The sequence below is a fragment of the Aethina tumida genome, chromosome 5, assembly GCF_024364675.1.
Source record: "Aethina tumida isolate Nest 87 chromosome 5, icAetTumi1.1, whole genome shotgun sequence".
NCBI classification, from domain to species: domain Eukaryota; kingdom Metazoa; phylum Arthropoda; class Insecta; order Coleoptera; family Nitidulidae; genus Aethina; species Aethina tumida.
Genome location: NC_065439.1, coordinates 27,743,320 through 27,762,523, shown reverse-complemented (window position 1 = coordinate 27,762,523; position 19,204 = coordinate 27,743,320). Strand labels below are relative to the sequence as shown.

The 19,204-nt window shown below is 31.8% G+C and overlaps 2 protein-coding genes across 2 annotated transcripts in view; one reads left to right on the top strand and one right to left on the bottom strand.

The window, feature by feature from the left end:
- Nucleotides 1–885: 885 nt before the first annotated feature.
- Nucleotides 886–8,391, top strand: LOC109604533 (uncharacterized). Its single transcript, XM_049967911.1, has 6 exons — nt 886–995; nt 6,406–6,592; nt 6,646–6,964; nt 7,410–7,544; nt 7,597–7,854; nt 7,914–8,391. The coding sequence occupies exons 2-6, from the start codon at nt 6,427–6,429 to the stop codon at nt 8,047–8,049; spliced, it is 1,014 nt and encodes a 337-aa protein (XP_049823868.1). The 5' UTR covers nt 886–995; nt 6,406–6,426; the 3' UTR covers nt 8,050–8,391.
- Nucleotides 8,392–8,731: 340 nt separating this feature from the next.
- The window catches only part of LOC109604532 (uncharacterized), a 31,806-nt gene continuing 21,333 nt past the window's right edge, over nt 8,732–19,204 (bottom strand). Inside the window, exons 3-7 of the mRNA XM_049967176.1 lie at nt 10,585–10,885; nt 10,113–10,231; nt 9,657–9,867; nt 9,451–9,604; nt 8,732–9,393 (exon numbers count right to left, since the gene is read on the bottom strand). Of these exons, the coding sequence (XP_049823133.1) occupies nt 9,204–9,393; nt 9,451–9,604; nt 9,657–9,867; nt 10,113–10,231; nt 10,585–10,885 (975 nt within the window). The 3' untranslated portion in view covers nt 8,732–9,203. The remainder of the gene's footprint in view (nt 9,394–9,450; nt 9,605–9,656; nt 9,868–10,112; nt 10,232–10,584; nt 10,886–19,204) is intronic.

Here is a 19,204-nt window from a genome sequence, read left to right as displayed (position 1 = left end):
TACTTTTATTAAAGAATAAAAATTATATTTTAAAATGTAAGGAAGCTAATGGTAATGGTAATCTACTTTCTGAGTCAGTTAAAATAAGGGAACAATATCATTATATATTAATAATAATTATAATATAATTTATAACATTTATCTTTAACCTGTTTCATTTGTTTCTGATAATCAAAAGGTCTTGACGGAAATTTTGTCATTAATTATTTTGTTAAGAACCCAAATAACTAATTTTTAATATATATATATATATATATATATATATATATATATATATATATATATATAAAAATATAAAAATATGTATTCAGTATTTAAATATAAACAACATATTGAAAAAGTGGTTTAAATGAAAGTAGTTTTTCGTTTACTTTGTGTATATTTTATATTGTTATTGAGTTATTATTTAAATAGTAAAATAATTAATTAATAAAATCAATTTTTTTCTCAAAGCTTATTGAAGAATTTCAAAACAGTAATAACATGAAATTATTCACTATTTTCTTTCTAAAATTTTTGAATTACAATAAACAAAAATTCGACAACGATCCCAATTAAATGCATTTTAATTGAGAAATTTGTTTGCTGTCTGCTCTCCGAAGACCGCCAGCGTCTCCGACTGCCTCAGTAGCCACCGACCGGCCTGCAATTTGGCAGTCAATCAGGGACAATCACGTAAGTCCCAATAATGAGTCCGGTAATTGTGATTGTGGTGTTCTGCGACCTTCCTTGGGTCGTCGGGTGCGAGGACCGATATCACACACACACACACACACACATAAACACACAATAAACACCCGGTCCTGGCGGTCTCCGATAATCGGAGGTCCTAACCACCGGTTCATGCGTCCGCAACCTTCCTGCGGTGCCTCAGTTCGCGTCAAACTTTTCGAGTGTCCTGCTGGACTGGCTCAGTCGCCGGGGCTTCGCCGTTTATTTTATTTTTGGTGTGTTTGTTTCTCTTTTTTCCGGCGTCACAGGACTCTCTAGAAAGAGTAAGTTGTTAATTATGAATGGGATTTTTATAAATCAATAATTGTCAAAAATTATATTCATTAATATTTTTTAAATTAAAGTTTAATGGAATTTACTAAAAATATTGAAAATCAATAATTTTTTTTGTATTTATTTCTAATTTTTGTAATATTTGTAATAATTAATTTTGATCAATTAAAGTTTAATCGAATTTTCTAAAATTTCTCAGAATCAATACAATTTTTTTTGTATTTTTTTTGTAATTTTTTATGTAATTATGATAATAATGGACTTCTAAAAATTTTTATATTGATCAAATATTTTATCATATAGATATATTTATTTATATATTTATATAAAATTATTTAACTTATGTTTTACTAATTTTTTTGAAAGAAAATAAATATGTATCATTATATTTAATAACTAAATAAATAAATTGATTCATTAATTTATTTTTATTATATTTAATAAGATATAAAAATAATTAAAATTAAGATGTTTTTGTGAACTTTTGGAAGAGTCACACATTGTTGTTATCAAATTACAAAAAAAAAGAGGAATTTTTAGTTATGCGTATTTATTTACATAAATATTAGTTTACATGTTTAAATAAATTTACATATAAATTATTTGTACTATAAAATTAAATTGATATTTTATAATTTCAAATACACATTATTGTAATAATTATTTATATATCATAAAATATAGTAATTTATTCAATAGAACAATTAAATTTTAAACGAAATTAAAATAAATATTGATATTAAAATAAATTTTACCAATTTTCATATTATGTATTGATTTTAGTTAATTTTTATTTATTACAGATAATTTTTCTACTGTATAAATTAAATTAGTGACATTCCAATATGTGTAAATTGAAAATATTTATAATATAGTATGGTAGTTATTATTATGTGACAATTTTTTAAAACTTACCTAATTTGTTACTGTTTACACATTGATATAAATTCAGAGTGGTGCTCCAGACAAATGAACGTAAATACAATACCATAATCATCCCGAAATACATACAATGATGACCTGAGACAATGTTTATTGGCATTCATTTACGTTTACAACCATAAAACCGAAACCAGAATTTAAATCTGCAATAAAATTGAAATTCGGGTTTGACCGCGTCGCCAAATTCTTCACCGGTAAGTCCATCAAAGCCTCCTTTAATTAATCGACCGATTTTAGTCTCATTAAAATTCATCACGTTTGTTTTTTTGGGATGGGATCTTGTTAGCCGAGGGGGGACATGACACTTGAATTTTTTTGACATCGGTTAAAGGAACTACCGAAAATTAATCTTGTAATATTATGTTTGTTCAGTTTGACAGGCGATTATGTGACTATCAAAAAACTAATTGGTACAACTTGAGGAATGGATGGATAAATTACAAGCAAATATTTAAATACCTGCAAAACCTGCCCGTTATCGAATATTGATATAGATTTTTTGTGAAACCCACGCCTTACATTTTATTTTTTGAGGAAATACCAAAATATGTTTTGTAACTTAAATAATTGGGAAGAGTTTTTGGGCGTGCGTCAATTATAACTATAGGTGTAGTATACAGACACCCATACTGAAAGTGAGTTTATGCAAAAACTGCGGTTTAATATTCTTGGACGACATTCAGCATACAAAATGAGGAATTGTGTATCGTAATCTACGTCTTCTATCAGTGCATTTACTTTTTATTTATCGAAGTTTGTTGACACCTCAACGGATACTGCAAATTAATTTGTCATTTGAACAGTAATTAAATGCTGAACGTGATAATGTTTTGTCTAATGGACTTGACAGTTCATAACAGGTTAAGTTTGTCTTCATATCTACAGAAAAAGCAAATTTTCTTAATATGAACGTTTCAATCAGCTCATTTGGCCAATTTATTAATTTGAATGAAGAAGAATTAATGAGAGAAGTGGGAGATTAAAACTTCTTAACTGGTTAAGTTTGCCTTTACATCTACACCAAACAATTGTATCAAAGGAGAATATAAGCAAGAGAAGTGGAAAATTAAAACTTCATAAAAGGTTAAGTTTGTCTTCACATCTACACCAAACAATTGAATCAAAGGAAAATATAAACATTTGTAATATAGTTTATTTAGAAATTACAGACCTTCTTCAATTTATCAAAATAATTTTCTTAATTTAAACGTTTCAATCAGCTCATTTGGCCAATTTATTAATTTGGATAAAGAAGCATTAATGAGAGAAGTGGGAGATTAAAACTTCTTAACTGGTTAAGTTTGTCTTCACATCTACATCAAACAATTGAATCAAAGGAGAATATAAACATTTGTATTATAATATAATTTATTTAGAAATTACAGACCTTCAATTTATCAAAATAATTTTCTTAATATGAACGTTTCAATCTGCTCATTTGGTCAATTTATTGATTTGGATAAAGAAGAATTAATGAGAGAAGTGGGAGATTAAAACCTCTTAACTGGTTAAGTTTGTCTTCACATCTACACCAAACAATTGAATCAAAGGAGAATATAAACATTTATAATATAGTTTATTTAGAAATTACAGATTTTCTTCAATTCAAAATATTTTTTTTAATATGAATGTTTTAATCAGCTCATTTGTCCAATTTATTAATTTGGTTGAAGAAGAATGAATGAGAGAAGTGGAAGATTAAAACTTGTTGTTCATTTTCACATTTTGAGTAATACTTTAAATTACTGAAGTGTTCGAAGACCTTTCGAAGCCCATGAAGCTAATGTTTATTGGTTTTAATATCCCCATTGTTTGAGTAACAACTCTAAATGCCTGCACATTTGTATATCTTCGTATCTACGTGATTCTATACAACGTATCATTCAACAATCATTTCTCGCATCGTCTAACTGCTCAACAATGCAGTCCATTTGTCAGCCGTTGTACTGTTAGACGATACCAAAATATTCGAGCGTTGTAGTTTTCAATTCCGGTGCAGGAATATTAATTTGCGCAATGAATTTCTTATTAGGAACAAAACTAGTAACCTATATAAAACATTTATTTAATGCAGCCTTGACGTGTTTATTGTTTTGGTTTCGTTTTACTGGTCTCCAAATGCAAAAGTTGTTTCTGCAGTTTTTGCGGAACTTTCAAAATTAATTGCGGTGTAAAACTTGATCACAGTCCCACAATCAAAATCATTATGTCCACGCAAATTCTTTTAAACGCTTAAATCACTTCATGCGTCGATGTATTATTATATTTTTTAAAGAGCTTTCAAAAGGGTTGTCTGATAAACAAAGAACCACTTCAACAATAATCCAACCTTGTTAGCAACCAAATTTTTGGTACAGGTTCTTAACAAGACACTAATCTTATTAACGCTAGTTATCTACCCAATTTAAAGATATTTTATTATGTAAATAAATAATCAATTGTATTCTTTTACATACATCACACCTCAAATTATGTTGTCCTGTCAGTCCTACTGAAAAATGCCAAGGTCGTCATCATTACAACAAAACAGAACCCAACCAAACGGGATTAATAAATTTAAATCAGATCGCATTTCAAATGCGACAAATGTGAATTTAATCCTAGGCCCCCGCTGACTATTTTTTTTACTTGAAACGTGACCATTTTGCATGTAATTAATTAATTATCGAAAAGATAATGGCAATAACAATAGTTAAAATGCGGGATCAACAACCTCTTAACTTAATTTGTCTTTAAAAATACATTTTTAATTATGATAAAAGAAATGACTGAGTCAACTTAATTAAGAAATTTTTTAATTAAATTCTTTATTAAGTAATTCAACTCTAAATTCCATTTAAAATTGATTAATTTAAGAAGTTCTATCCGGACAGAAAACAAGAATAAATAAGGATACAACCTAATAATTAAAGGAATACCAATTTACCATATTTCCAATTAACTGTTACACAAAGTTATGTGTATCATGTATTGTTATTCTCAATAAACAGCAACTCATTGTTCAAAAGAACATGATCAATTTGTGTCTCATTCAATGGACAGTTCAAAGACTGAGTAAAACAAGTCTTTGTTTACACACCTGTCACAAAAATACAATCAGATCCTATTATAGATTCGCAAAATTAAGGTGTTACTAACCCCACAATGCCTAATAAAAATGTACGTAATGGTAATTTGCATACATTATCAATAAGACCAGATTTTTATGTGAAAAAAGCCGGCACTTTTGTTTCATTATTGGTTGATGTATACCATTAAATCTTATTAATGCCGTATCAACCATTTATTATTATTTTTTTAAGCACCTCATAACTCTTTCATTTGGAAAATATTTCAATTTGATTATACACCGTACTGACATTTAAAAGATGCTGTCGGTAACTTATCTCACTAAGCTTTTACATTATGTTAATACATTTTTTCATCATTTAACAAACTGGTGTGTTTTGTCGTTGTTAATAGAATATTAAATTTAAATCCAGTATTATAAAGCCAACCTTAAAACTAATCAACTAATATTGCTGACACTAGAACAAGGATTTTATAAAACAAGGGCACGACTTAAAATTCCCAAAGTATTCTTACACCAGAAGACGTGATTTGGTTTTTAAACTGGAGACAATTATTAAAGGTTATACATATTAATTCCAATTAGTGATTTTTATTCATTATATTCTCCCGAATTTCGTGTAACCAGAAGGATTAAAATGCTCACCTCATGAATAAATTTGTTCGGAATATTTCCTAATGAGTAATGCAATCCTTGAATCCCCATAATCGTGACAAGACTGGCCTTTTTAACGTTTGATTATGTATCAATTTTTGGCACTTATTAAAAATCCATTAAAATGTCCATTAGTAGGGAAAATAATTCTCAGGTAGTGCGTCTGATTTATGTGTTTTATCGAGTGATAACTCGTAATGATCAAGAAGGTACCGGTTTTATTATTGGAAATGCCCACTACACAAAAATATTTCCGACCATTCGAATCAATCAAAACTAGAACAATGTTTTGAGTAGGTTTGACAAATAATAAAATGCTCACTGGGTGTCTTTTATGTCAAATATTTAAACCATTACATCATAAATATCAAAAAACATCCATGTTGACTGATATGTAGAATTTATTTCGATAATTTATGAAAATTGAACGTGTTCGTTTATAAAACTTGTACAGTTAATATATAAAGTATAATGACCTGTGGCCAAACAAAATTAATGCTAATTTGTTGCCCACAGGTTAAATGTGGATCCTCTTTAAATATGCGTTTGTAAAATTTATTACCAAGAATCTCGATAACTTACTCGAAATCGTTTTAAAAAATAAATGAGACTTGACAGGGGAAGCCGCAAGTTTCCACTTTGACTCACTGCTCTGATGACTTCGGCAAATATTTTTTTTGTTTTTGGCTGTTTGTCGGGATGTGGTTAATAATAAAAGCTTTTGTTGATTTCAGATTAAGTAGTTCCTAGGAAATATGATTAAATTGTGTGGCACCATATTAATAGCCTTAAATATAGCCAATCTGGTCAGAGGTCATGGAAGGCTCATGGACCCACCTGCGAGGAACTCCATGTGGAGGTTTGGATTTCCCAACCCCGTGAACTATAACGATAATGAACTGTTTTGTGGAGGATTTGCTGGTACTACCTTAAAATCTTAAAATCGAAACTGTTGTTTAACAAATATTTTCCAGTGCAATGGGAGCAAAACGAGGGTAAGTGTGGAGTGTGTGGAGATCCCTGGCAAGTCAAGGAACCGAGACCTCACGAGGCTGGAGGACTTTACGCCAAAGGCATTATTTCGAGGCACTACAGTGTCGGGCAGGAAATTGATGTTGAGGTGGAACTGACCGCCAATCATTATGGAAGGTTTGAAATATTTTTGTGTCCCAACAATAACCCCAACCAGGTAGTCACTCAAGAATGTTTGGATAGATTCCCATTGCGGGTGGTCGGGACTGACTCACACAGTTTTGAAATTCCCGAGGATGGCAAGAAAAAGGCAGTTTTTAGGTAAGTTTCACGTTCAAAATTATCAGTTAGAAACCTCGTTCAATTAATTTATTATCGCTATTCCTTTTTGGGTATTTCCAATTCATCTATGAGTGGAAATGTTTAGTCATTTCCAGTTAATTCTATAGAATGTTTTGCCTCTGGCATTACAAGTACTTTTAATCAATTGTTGCAGTGCAATCAAACGTTTCTTTAGATTACTTTTTCGATTAGTTCTTGGTATCACTGCTCAAAGCTAATACAGCCACAACTTCAGGTGCTATCACTTTCAATCTTGAATCGTGAATGGAATTAATGTTCTTCTGAATTCCTTAAATTTTATTCATACATAAAGGGCAATATTTCAATAACAGGTGTTATTTTCACAACACGCTATGCATTTAGAATACAAGCATCGATAAATAATATCCTTCAACTAATAAATTTAACAAAATTACAATTTTAGATATCAAGTACAGTTGCCACCATACGTGACTTGCACCCAGTGCGTCTTACAATGGACCTACTACACGGGAAATCAATGGGGTATGTGCGCCAACGGTACTCAGTCGCAAGGGTGCGGCAAATCGGAAACCTTCAGGTATGATCTTCTAACTTCACCAAAGAAAATACATCACAAAGTGATTTTTTAGAAATTGTGCCGACGTGGCCATCGTTTCGAGTACCGGTGGAGCCATTCCTCCACTGTTCGTGGACAACGACAACCCTTACTTGTTGTACTACAAAGACAGCAGGATGTCCGCCCCTTACAACGTTTATCCGCTGGTTGTCAGAGACCAGTTATGCGAACCAAACCACAGCTACAGAAGCATTCCAGGAATGAGGGACTGGTGCCAGACGAATTGCCTGCGGTACCCACCAAACTGCCCGTCTGCTGTCTGCCAATGCCCGTAAGATACTAAACTAATTTGTTGTTGAAACCATTGTTTATAAATTTATTAAATTCCAGAACCACTTGCGTCGCCACCGGTAAATACGAGGGGGTGTTTGGAGCTGATGTTCTTTGTATGGATGAGTGTTTGACTTACTCGAATTCGACGGATAGGTGTCCCAGGGATAGATGTCATTGTTATGAGGAATTTTAATCAAGATTATGCCTACTTATGTAAATATTTTAAGTCGACATTGTTTCCTATTTTTTCTTGTAAGGGTCCTAGTAAAATGTAAATATTTTCAGTTGGTTTGCGGCATGATCATGCCAGTAAACTTTGGAATGTCGAATCATTTGTTAAAGATTCCCAAAATTAAGGGCATTGTTTATCTTGAGGTACTAAACATGTATATATACTTTTGTGGAGTTTTTAGCAACAGTTATACATATGTTAGGGTAAAGAAAAACAAGTTAAATTAAGGAAAGTAATCTTAAACAAATGTATATTGCCATAATTTTGTACTAACTAATTTTATAAATAAATAAGAAACAGAAATTTCTAGTTAATTTTGTTTGTTAAGTTATATAGATAAATATAATTTATCTGTAACATCATACTTTTATTTTTAATTTATATTGACAATATAATTATTAACATTGATGCATTCTAAAACTTGAACCAATATAGATTATTGATTTGTGATACATCATCCTTAACAATTATCATTGATTATAGCATTAATTAAATACTTAATTTATATTTTCAAAATAAGTATAAACTCATAATTAATTAAAATAATAGAAAAATACTCATACAAATTAATATCGTGATTTAATTATAATTTATTGCAATTATTTTGTAAATTATTTTCATTAGGAAAAAAATTACATTAAAATCTTATTTACAGTAAATTTATTAATCAGTTCTTTACACAATATTTTCAATCTAAAATTAAATAGTACGTCTAAAAATATGTATATTAAAATTTACAAAATTTAAAGCTACTTAACTGATACAACTAAATTAAATTTTAAAATACAAATAGTTTAAACAGTGATTAAGGAAATAATTTTTGCGGAGAACAATAGACAGCATAAAAATGTATTAATTACAGATTAAATAGAAAATTTATCACATTAATTTGTTACTTGTTAACTCGTAAAGTAAGATTAAATATATCGCAATACATGGACATTAAGGCAGTAGATTTTTTCTAGAATTATTTACAACCACTCTAGACAATGTACACCATTCTACAACAACGCCAATTCTAACTACAAGAATTGCACTTCACTGCATTTCGCACACAGTCCTAATTATAAAGTCCCTGACGTTCTTTCAAAATAATGTTTAATAAAATGATCCGACTATTTGCCACTGTAATGACTTCCTATGTGCGAGGGAGGACCCCTGTGCTTGTTGTAGCCTCTAGATCCAGGTCTTGAGTGGACTATCGCATAGTGATCACTGTGGGACGACACGGACCTGGTTGAGTTCATCGTCGAACCTCCCGAAGTGTAACCCTTGGGGTTTTGGGGGGCACCATTCAATGAGTATCTTGAAAATAAAAATCCAATTAGATTTAAGCAGGTGATTTATATTTACTGGTAGTACCTGGATCCGTACTGACTGCCGTGCCAGCTCCTGTAAGGATCATAGTCCTCGATGATACTTGGCTCCTTTTCGATGATTTCGGTTCTTGCACATGCACAAGTCATGGCTGAGCACAGGAAGACGTTTATGATCAACATGATCAAGAACAGAATACCTGAAAAACAATGCTGTAGTCATAATCGAATATTGTAGGTTGTTCCCTTTACCTAGTGCCACACAAAGCCACAACAACCACGACGGATGCACACCACCATCATCGCACAGTTCTTGTACTAAAGGAGCTTCACCAGGATCAACCACGAAGACGCTGGTGGCGGCCATGAGGACTCCTTCTTCCGAATTGAGAGCCCTGGATTGAACGGCGTCTCCGTTGCATGACGGTTGAGGGCATGAGCCTTTGCAGAGTCCGACGTCACACTGAAATGAGTCATCATTAATTTTGAAGCAATTTATGTTTAACTTGAAATGGTTTTAATTTTGGAATGTCGTGAAACAATTTTAATAGGATCACTTGTACTAAGACACACCTTGACCTTCACTGCAAATCCGCATATTTGATGGTATTTTTTCATAATTTGCATATTCAAATATTACTTCAATTATTAATTATTTTTATACAAATGGTTCTTTTTATCATTTTATTCAAAGAATTAAATTAATACCTGTAAGTGTACTTCTGAGCTATCCGGAAATCTGAACATAGATCTGAGTTGAGCATCTGCAGAGCCTTTGGCCTCATCATAGACGAAATTGCTGATAACGTCTTGGTTTACAGGGCAACCTAAAATACACATATGTTTTAAAATTCCATGAATACATTAATTTAGAAGTCATTGACATTACCAATTAATTATGTTATAAATCGTGGGTATCAAATACCAATGATCAATAAAATGCTAAAACTTGATAGTGTCACATTCACAACTAGATTAATTATAATATAAAAGGTATAAAAGATATAAAAGGAAAGGCTGATGATTATAATTTGTTTTGTAGTAAAAGCAGAGAGAAAATTAAAGGAAATCATGTTAAGTATAAGATCAATAGAGGTGGGGAGAGGAAAAGTTCAATAAAGGGGGAGAAAAGTGATAAAATAAAATTCGTTTATCTCCGATTTATAAGCTTGACACAAACCTTTATCGTCAATGAGGGGAACGCTGCTGTTCTGTTTGTTGAAGGCGAAACAGCTCTTCACCCTGAAACCGTAGGTGCTGTCCGGCCTAGAAAACTCCACCCTCAGTGTGTACGGTCTGCTGTACACTGCCTGAGTTATTTTTCTCGTTCCATCGACCAGTCTCAGAGAAACTTGCGAGGTTTCGTTCTTGGCGTTTCTGAAACCGGCCTTTCCACACGTGATAACGTAGAATTTATCGTCGGCCAGTTCCAAGGTTCGATGAATGCGCACCGCAATTGGTACACTGCGTTCTTCCGTTTTCTGAAACAAACACGAGTTTTTTAAAATTGACGACCCACATTTAAATGCGAAGTTGGAGTGGTGTCTGTTCCATTGCCCCAAAAGCCCAAAGGCTTCAATCCGACATTATGATACAAAACATGTACGAGGTATTAACATGGCAGCATAAATCTGAACCATTCGAAGTAGTGGTGCTTGTAAACACATAAATTGCAGTGATCCTTGATGGTGTACGTCGATTTGAATAAAATCACGGCGGTAACGCTGAACGGTTCGGCGATTTTCACAACAGTTTATTCTAATTAGTTCCTTTGTTTTTGTAAATAGAAAAACGAAGGATCAGTTTTATTTAATACATTTCAAGGATCCATTAACTGTACAACAACCTATCGAGTTTTTATACACCCAAGCACGTTTTCTTTAGTGGGCATCGTAAACTGCGTACACATAAAATAATTGGTTAAATGCCACACAGTGTGCAATCAGTTTGCCAGCCATGGTCTATTAAATCTATCTACATCCTGCCGAGACGGAATGGAACCCCATGCCTTGGTTCACGGACCCACTAGAATAAATTCTGTACCGTAACTCCAGTTGCCGAGAAAAATCCTAACAGTTAAAATGCTTCCACGACATCGTGAATTACGGCGCGTAAGGTCGGGACACATTTTCTAACTGCGGAAAATCGCCGACGTTTCGGCATCAGATGGAATAATGTCACGTTTTGAGTTTCTGATGCGGCGTAAAGGATTTGTGTGAGACGTGTGAGCCTGTTTCGTTTGTATTAAATGTTGGGGTCTGACTGTTTATTGGCTAAATTTAGCGGGATGTCAGAATTTTTTTCTGTTCTTCTATATATCAATAAGTTGCTCCTTTGTTTGAGTATCTCTGTATAACCAAGTAACAGCAAGGTGAGTTAATTATGTCATTAAAAATCTGGTGATTCATGATGTGTAGTTAAATTTAGAGGTTGCTCAAAATAGAAACATGTCTTCAAGAAATGCAAATCATATCTGTTTATTAAACAGTCACATAAAGAAAATAAAGGCACGTGCACAGGTACTTGAACTTTGTTACAGGGATTCATGTTGCATGCTATTTAAGGTATAGAAATGTAAATGAATTTGATTGCTTGAATGTGTGGTTCTAACGATTTCATCAGCAATTAATGTTTATCACTATGAAACATTAATGGTTAATTAAGATTGTAAATAGCCATCACATATTTGTCATTTTATTATATTAAAAAGTTTTATGACCTTAATATACTGTGACGTATGTATAAGATCACATGTAATCTATAAAATACCCAATATTACGAGGCTATTCCTTAATTTATTAATGACACAATAAAAAATATTTTGTGGTTCAGCAAAATTATTTCCTAACTTTTTATAAAACCACCATTCCATTAAATTATCTAATTACCCAACCGTTGTTTTACAATTTCAGTTGTGTACCTACTGAACCGTATGGTATTACTGAACAACAAATAAAGGCCTTAAACTACACTTGTGCATTGGCTATTAATAACCGTTCTCCAATAGCCAAAACAGACAAAAATCCAATAACGAGCCTTCGTGTCTGCGAGGACGTTCGTGGAAGACCAACGTTGCCAAAGAGCAATTTCAATAATTAATTTCGATAGGACGTAAAAATCGCCAGTTTTGCAACGTGCCCACATAGAACGCTTCACAGTGTGTGGAAATAAGAATGGTTAATTATTTTGCAACATCACCAACTTATTACCAAAGCCTCGTGATTAACCGAAGAGGTTGTTAAACCGTCAATACAACGGGGCACGGCCCATCTAAATTATAAATAATGATCTGTTGGTTTAATCAAAAGTAAATTAGTTGAAGGTAATATATTGTTTCGTGATAAATCTATAAATTCGAGTGAGAAACAGTTAGGACGGTGATAAATCGGCACCTTGAAGAACTGCTGGAGAGCACCTGATCCAGTTCATTGATAAACACATCCATTAACCAGATATAACAAAACTACCAGTGTGGTTGGATTTGAAAATTGGAACAAAGTAGTGTGAACCATTACGTAACATTTTTTTCCGGTGTCTTGTAATGTAGAACAAGCAACAGAATGTTTGCCCATGCTTTTCCGCCGGCTTGAACAATATTTGCCGCATGTCGTCACCTTTCAACCGCATTTCCCACATGAATACTAAAGCTCTACGTGCTCAGTCGTAGGATTCCTTTGTGTGACGTACAAGAAAAGAAACTGAGTCATTCATAAAAAATAATACATCCGACCATTATTTAAATTGGGATTTCAATTAGCGACTAAGCGACAATTAAAAGTTTACAACATAATAAACACGAGAAAGTGGTTATTGTTATATTGTTCTTTGGAGATGAATAGGAAATTGCTGGACAAATGTACGATGTACCAATATTTTTCTTTTATTACTTTTTTATAATTATTGACAGAAACAATATTCATTCTCACTGATATTAATAGATATGTTCAGTTTCATTATATTAAACTGTTAAAGGTGTCAAACGCGGTCAAAGACTTTATGGAATTCCTGGTAGAAGCTGATCCATTTTTCTAAGTAACCTGAATCTTCATCCTTTCTCATCTGTCGCCATTTTAGGTGATATGTGATAGATATGTTTAATTTTATTATATTAAACTGTTAAAGGTGTCAAAGGGGGTGAGACTTGTTGGAATTTCTGGTAGAAGCTGATCCATTTTTCTCATCTGTCGCCATTTTAGATGATATGTGATAGATATGTTCAATTTTATTATATTAAACAGTTAAAGGTGTCAAAGGTGGTGAAACTTGATAGAATTTCTGGTAGAAGCTGATCCATTTTTCTCATCAGTTGCCATTTTAGGTGACATATGATAGATATGTTCAATTTTATTATATTAAACAATTAAAGGTGTCAAAGGTGGTGAGACTTGATGGAATTTCTGGCAGAAACTGATCCATTTTTCTCATATGTCGCCATTTTAGGTGATATGTAATAGATATGTTCAATTTTATTATATTAAACTGTTAAAGGTGTCAAAGGTGGTGAGATTTGGTGGAATTTCTGGTAGAAGCTGATCCATTTTTCTCATTTGTCTCCATTATAGGTAATATGTGATAGATATGTTCAATTTTATTATATTAAACTGTTAAAAGTGTCAAAGGTGGTGAGATTTGGTGGAATTTCTGGTAGAAGCTGATCAATTTTTCTCATCTGTCTCCATTTTAGGTAATATGTGAGAGATATGTTCAATTTTATTATATTAAACTGTTAAAGGTGTAAAAGGTGGTGAGACTTGATGGAATGTCTGGTAGAAGCTGATCCATTTTTCTCATCTGCCGTCATTTTAGGTGATATGTGATAGATATGTTCAATTTTATTATATTAAACTGTTAAATGTATTCAAAGATGGTGAGATTTGGTGGAATTTCTGGTAGAAGCTGATCCATTTTTCTCATCTGTCGCCATTTTAGGTAATATGTGAGAGATATGTTCAATTTGTGTTAAAGGTGTCAAAGGTGAGATTTTATGGAATTTCTGGTAAAAGCTGATCCATGTGTCGCCATTTATTTAGGTGATCTGAATCTTCAACTTCATTGACATCAGTTACTAAAAATATATTAAATGTAACTTTCTGTTGTTATTAAATTCCAAGAAAATAATGTCTTGCTGCGACATTTTTTGTTGTTACAAGCACAATACCTTGGTGTCAACAAGTTCCAGGTAATTATAAGCTGTCAGTCTAATAGAAATTTATTAAAATCATTACAAGTTACAAATTAGACGAGCCAGTATAATTATATCAACAACATCAATCAACATTGCTACAGCTTTAGTGAATTAATTCTTCAACAAAGTGCTGCACTGCATTCTAAACATACTAATCCTATAAAGCCGCATTTTACATTGTAAGCGAGAAATCAAAAGCCATACAAACAAACCATCGATCGGCGGCACGTAGACAAATTAATTTTATTACAGGTAGATTGAACCGTTGGCTGAAACATTGACATAATTCCTGCGAAATAAAAACACGCAGAACGCCTAACAGAGTTTCCTGGCTGACTAATTGTATGGTAATGTGTAATTTGCAGAGAATATATTAAACTGGCTGCACCAGGAAAATACGAATTTACCGTATAGCCAGACTGAATTATGGTTTTTTGGTTCGCTGATTTTGTACCAGAACAATTAGACGTCAGTATGGAGGCACGTCGGATGGGTTGAATTATTCAACGTTGACCGATCAGCCTTGCTGGCTCCGGCCAATATTGACAGTGCTGTTGCAATATTTGTTTAAGGAAACTCACAAATATGGATAATGAGCGAATTCGTCACACATTCCAAGGATGTAGTCCATTAACTCTTTGTTTTTTACAAGTGACGGACGGCGAAAGAATAATTCATCCCCGTGAGTCCGTCTCATGGAATCTGCATCACCAATAGACCACCTTGTACGTGGCTTAGAGCAACTCGCGTTTGTTTATAGCGGGCTGCAACAATAAATAATTCCGCGGTCGGTTGTCCTCTGGCTGCAGTAATTGACAAAGATTCCACCGGCTGCCATAATGAGCTGTTATTATTGATGACGACGGTGCATGCGGCAATATTTATTGCCGTTGCCGCCAGTGTGTTATTAAGTCATTGTTGCGTTTTGCAGGGCGTGTGTTCTAATACGTGGACGATCGACACATTCCTGGCATTTTTGCAAACGGCTATTTGCATACCCCATTTAAGTTACGGTGCAAATATGGCTGACGTAAGTGCGACTCGACAACGTTCAATGGAATTATTTCGCCATAAACGACCTACGGAATAAATCTTTTAATCCTCTTTCACGTTAAACTAAACAAAGGAGATAAGACGAGCTGAAAATACATTCTGTAAAATGTAATGTAATGAAAAATAGAAAATAATTATGCTTTAACTATTTGTATTCTAGTCAGAGTAATCTTAAAAAATAATAATAAAGGAATGTTGTCAATCAATTAAACCAATAAGAAGCCACTAAAGATATCAAAAATGATTATAATTATAGAAATAAATATTTGCTTTGAGGATTAAAGCAATTATAGGAAATGCCTCTTAAATTTTGGGGTTGATCATAAATTTCTTAACAATTTAATATACGAAGAGATTTAATTAAAAGAAGGTTTTTATTATTTTACACTATACGAAGGTTGTAATTAATGAATATAATCAACGGTATATTTTTATTACTTTAGACATTCTATAGATACCACTGTATCTTCACCTTTCTATTAAGAAATATTTTATTTATATAAACTATTAGGTAATCAAAAATAATGTAAAATATGGGCACAATATAAATAAGTATTTATTACAATACATATTAAAAATAGGGAATAATTATGATAATGTTTACTTTGACTATTTAGGTCTAGTTAGAGTAATCTTAAAAATATAATAATAAAGGAATAAATAAACATTTTGTCAATCAATTAAACTAATAAGAAGCCACTAAAGTTATTAAATATGATTATAATTATAGAAATAAATACTTGCTTGGGGTTGATGATAATTTCTTAACAATTTAATAAATGAGATTTAATTAAACGAAGGTTTTTATTATTTTATGCTATACGAAGGTTGTAATTAATGGATATAATAAACAGTATATTTTTATTATATTGATTATTCTATGAATAGCATTGTATCTACACCTTTCTATTAAGAAATATTTAATTTAATTAATTTTAATTTATTAATAATGTAAAAGATGGGCATAATAAAAATAAGTATTTATTACAACACGTATTAAAAGTAGAAAATAATTATGACAGTATTTACTTTAACTATTTGGGTATAGTTAGAGTAATCTTAAAAAAAATAATGATATAAATAAACATTTTGTCAATTAATTAAACTATTTTGACACTACACGAAGGTTGTAATTAATGGATATAATCAACAATATATTTTTATTACATTGGGAATTCTATAAATACCATTATATCTTCACCTTTCTATAAAGAAATATTTTACTTATATAAACTATTGGGTAATTAAAGATAATGTAAAATATGGGCATAATAAAAATAAGTATTTATTACATATTAAAAAATAGTAACTAGGAAATAATATACTGAACATTATAAAAAATTGTAAATTGGATAATATTTTTAAAAAATAACTGCATAACGGAAGAGTAAATCGCAGGAAATTACTGCGTTTTTAATGTAATTAACATTTCACCTTATAGCGTTTAATTAAGTACTTAGAAAAACATTCATTAATCGTTGAAAAATTGCTGTTTAGCACGATTTTTTTAAAACATTTATAAAAAATTGTGCTACATTCCCGTTTATCTGATAATGTATCAGGATAAACATTAATTATCATTTACAATATAAAACTGTGCTTACTAACTAACAGGAGCGAAGAATTTGATTAATTTATGGATAATTATCACGTAACTACGTATCACGTAAATATATCATAGGCAATTTAATTTTGGAATGTGACATGTTTATTCACGATAGTAAAAAGCTTTTTCTGAAAATTTTGAAATGTTGGTGATTAATTAAAATGTCTGTAAAGTCACCAATTTGGTTGCAGGAAAATATAAGGAGCTATTATTAAAATTCCTAAATTTTATACAGAGTGTTCGTTATTTGGTCTGGTCAAATTTTTTGTTTTCCATAAACTTAACTAATGAATAAATTATGTGAATCACCCTGTATATATTTAATAAATATTTCATTCAGTAATCATTATTCCACATTTCTCAAAGCCAAGCCTTGATTTTTTACTATTTTACAAGATTATATTATATCGTATACTATATAATTTATATACCACTTACATAAATCATAAAAAATAAATATAAATTTATAAGTTAAACATACATATTTATAATGAGTGTTTTTATACAGAAATACGTAAAAATAAGTCAGTTTTTAATTTGAAACTTGAGAAGTGAAATGGCCACACATTTTTAATTAATAATAAAAAGACACAAAGCAACATTTCTGCAGAGGCTTGACACTGTGACGTTACGAAACCCACAAGAGATTTAGCAAGCCCACACAACCAGGTATTGCACATAACAAATATACATATGTAACTAAAATATTGTTTCACACTCCTCCAGTTTGGATTGAGATGATAACTGACCATGAAAATACCATTATAATTGTAGATAATTGGGACATAAACTGTTGTTAATTGTGGCTAGTTTTAACACCAAGGTTGAATATTATGTATTTAATATAAAACAGTTTGTTTTGTATCGTTATTGTTGCACAACTTGATCTGTATTTGGCTAACATCTGTACAATCGTGTGTGATTCATTCACTTGTTGTCAGCGTCCATTAAACAAATATTTCCTTAATCAAACCTCAACTTTTAAGTTTTAAGTCGTCCCTCCGACAAGGAGGATGAGTTATCGCATTAATAAAATATTTAAAGATAATAAATTCACCGGAGACCGTTCACCTTATCTAACCGAAGCCATTACAGAACGACTTTAATTCAACCGCGTTTTTTTATTCGACTCCTACTTGTTTCAAGTGTCCACTAGCCCACAGTTTACGAATATCCAGTTTTAAGGTGTGAATTGGTACGGGTACCAGCAATAATTCCGGTGGGTGTCGTGCACAAAATCAATTTGCCCCTCACAAAGGCTTTAACATTGTCATTGCCGGTGCATAAGGATAAAGGGCACTGTTCTCTGTTAATTGCAAAATAATTTTTCCCAGCAGTCCACGACCAACAATGAAAGACATCCTCCCAAACACGCTAAAAGCTGGCTGTGATTATTTCCGAACAACATTTCACTGCTCATTACCGCCACACCGTCATTATCATTGTGCCATCGCACAGACGCCGACGTCGTACGAATTCAATTGAGTCGTCGGGTTCAATTGAATTTATAAAGCGACGAATTCGATTAAAAATATAAATGAAGTGGGACGGACACAATTACCGAGTTTAAATATGGAAAGAAGAATTATTTGAGTTTCAAGGATTCATTAAATTGAATTATACGAATGTTAAAGGCACGAAAACTACGTCGGTAATTCTAAGAAGAATGAACATGATGTTACTGCAAACCAAAACGAATTTCGCATTAGAATTTGGTGTTAATTATTCAGTAATTAGTTGGGTGGGTTTTTTTTCTTAAAAATATTTCGTATCAGTAATTAGTTAGGAAAAAATTAATTTACTTTTTTTCATAGGAAGCACCCTCTTTTTAATTTTTGTATAAATAACAAACATTATAAATAATAACCATGAGCTGTAAAGTCCCTCATCTTTGGCACAATAAAAAATTCACATGTGACTAAAATAAACCCATTAAATGAGATTTTATAGTAAACG